The sequence below is a fragment of the Penaeus japonicus genome, unplaced genomic scaffold, assembly GCF_977035675.1.
Source record: "Penaeus japonicus unplaced genomic scaffold, GWHDUDI00000001_assembly GWHDUDI00000037, whole genome shotgun sequence".
Taxonomy (NCBI): domain Eukaryota; kingdom Metazoa; phylum Arthropoda; class Malacostraca; order Decapoda; family Penaeidae; genus Penaeus; species Penaeus japonicus.
Window position 1 is genome coordinate 5,235,597 of NW_028234439.1, and position 2,500 is coordinate 5,238,096.

General features: G+C 50.6%; 1 protein-coding gene across 1 annotated transcript in view; it reads left to right on the forward strand.

The window, feature by feature from the left end:
* Positions 1–2,500, forward strand: part of LOC122263814 (polycystin-1-like) — a 90,081-nt gene that overhangs the window by 40,379 nt on the left and 47,202 nt on the right. Inside the window, exons 24-26 of the mRNA XM_086532449.1 lie at positions 425–603; positions 1,719–1,826; positions 2,207–2,368. Coding sequence (XP_086388575.1) covers positions 425–603; positions 1,719–1,826; positions 2,207–2,368 — 449 coding nt within the window. The remainder of the gene's footprint in view (positions 1–424; positions 604–1,718; positions 1,827–2,206; positions 2,369–2,500) is intronic.

Sequence of the window (2,500 nt, forward strand, 5' to 3'; positions counted from 1 at the left end):
GATCTCTAATTTCCCCCTCCCCCTTCCCCTATCCGTCAACATTTAACCCCTTTCCTTCCCTCTTCTGCTAACCCTCACCATTTCTTCACCTCCCCCTATACCCCTCCCCCTCTCTCTATCCACTTTTCCTCTTCTATATCCCTTCCCTGCCCTTCCACTTCCCCTACCCTTACCCTACCCCTTCCCCTACCCTTCCCCTTCCTCTTCCCCTACCCTTACCCTACCCCTTCCCCTACCCTTACCCTACCCCTTCCCCTACCCTTACCCTACCCCTTCCCCTTCCCCTTCCCCTACCCTACCCTACCCTACCCTACCCCTTCCCCTACTCCTACCCCTTCCCTGCCCCTACCCTTACCCTACCCCTACCCCTACCCCTACCCCTTCCCTACCCCTGCCCCCCTAACCAACCCAACCTCCATTCCAGGTGCGTTGACCCTGCTCTCTGTATACCATCTAGCGACGGAGTATACATTAACCCTTCCTTACGTATGGGTGTCGTGGCTAACTGTACCGAGAACTGTCGTAACCCCCTGAGGTACCACTGGGTTGTCGCGGATGAGAACGACGTACCGTTTCCTGTCACCAGCGCCTACTTCCCCGTCGGTGGGTTGGATGTGAGGGGGGGAAGGGGGGAGGGAGGGGTAGGGGAGATTGAGGGAAATGGAGTGTGTGTGAGAGAGGGGGGAGGGAGACGGAGAGAGAGGGAGGGAAGGAGGGAGGGAGAAGGAGTGAGAGGGAGGGAGACATAGATAGATATAGAGAGAGAGGGAGACGGAGAGAGAGACAGGGGAAATTGAGGGAAATGGAGTGTGTGTGAGAGAGGGGGGAGGGAGACGGAGAGAGAGGGAGGGAGAAGGAGTGAGAGGGAGGGAGACAGAGATAGATAGAGAGAAAGAGGGAGACGGAAAGAGAAAGAGGGAGAGGAGGGAGGGGTAGGGGAGATTGAGGGAAATGGAGTTATTGTGAGAGAGGGGGGAGGGAGACGGAGAGAGAGGGAGGGAAGGAGGGAGGGAGAAGGAGTGAGAGGGAGGGAGACATAGATAGATATAGAGAGAGAGGGAGACGGAGAGAGAGACAGGGGAGATTGAGGGAAATGGAGTGTGTGGGAGAGGGGGGGAGGGAGACGGAGAGAGGGGCGAAGGGAGATGGAGAGAGAGTGAGGGAGGGAGGGAGACATAGATAGATAGAGAGAGAGAGGGATACGGAAAGAGAAAGAAGGAGGCGAAGAGAGAGACAGGGGAGATTAAGGGAAATGGAGTGTGTGTGTGAGAGAGGGGGGAAGGGAGATGGAGAGAGAGAGAAGGAGGGAGACAGAGATAGAGAGAGAGAGGGAGACGCAAAGAGAAAAAAGGAGGCGAAGAGAGAGACAGGGGAGATTGAGGGAAATGGAGTGTGTGTGAGAGAGGGGGGAGGGGGACGGAGAGAGAGGGAGGGAGGGAGGGAGAAGGAGTGAGAGGGAGGGAAACGGAGAGAGAGACAGGGGAGATTGAGGGAAATGGTGTGTGTGTGAGAGAGAGGGAGACGGAGAGAGAGAGAGAGAGAGAGAGAGAGAGAGAGAGAGAGAGAGAGAGAGAAAGAAAGAGAAAGATAAAAACAAACACGAGTTCCCATGTACCAAAGACGAAATGAAAACGATCCCTAAAAACAAATGTAAAAGATAATCCAACAGAAATAGAACAAAAACAAAAATAACACTTTCTCTCTTCTTCTTCTTCCAGGCGTTTCAGAAATGGAACTCTCCTTCAGTTCCCAGTTCTTCATGAATAACACTCACGTCAAAGTTATTCATTTGTCAGTCCAAGTGACAGACGCAATGGCGGTGGTCGGTAAGATTATTCATTGAGATATTTATCCTTTTTTTTTTTTTTTTTTTTGTCACGTGTGTTTGTGTGTGTGTGTGTTTGTTGATGCTGATTGATAGGGATGTCAATGAAAGCAAAAGAGATAAAATAGACGAAGTAGAATAAAAAACTAAGAGATAGGTGTAGAGAGAATACTATTGAGAGATTAAAAAACATGTAGCAAAAAAACAACAACAGACAACCTAAGTAACCAAAATAAGAAAAAGAAGAAGAAATAGAAAAAAAAAACAGACAACAATAAACACAAAAAAATCACAATAACTAAACCTATTCCCCCACCCATCCATCCCACCCCCACCCCCACCTTCACCCCATCCACCTCCACCCATCCACCCATCCACCAGGTGGCGCCACGTACTTCATGAAGGTCAACCAGAAGCCAAGCGGAGGCACCTGTTTCTTGTCCGGCCCAGAGACGGCGCGCGCGGTCATCGACATGTTCCAACTCGCGTGTTCGGGCTGGACTGACCCAGAGGGCGCGGGCGTCATGTCGTATTTGGTGACTTGTGAGTATCTCGTGTCGTTCTTTCATTCTTGTTTCTGGTTTTCTTTTCTTTTTTGTTTTTGTTTTTGTCTTGTTCTTTTTTTTCGTCTTTCTCCTCTCTCTCTCTCTCTCTCTCTCTCTCTCTCTCTCTCTC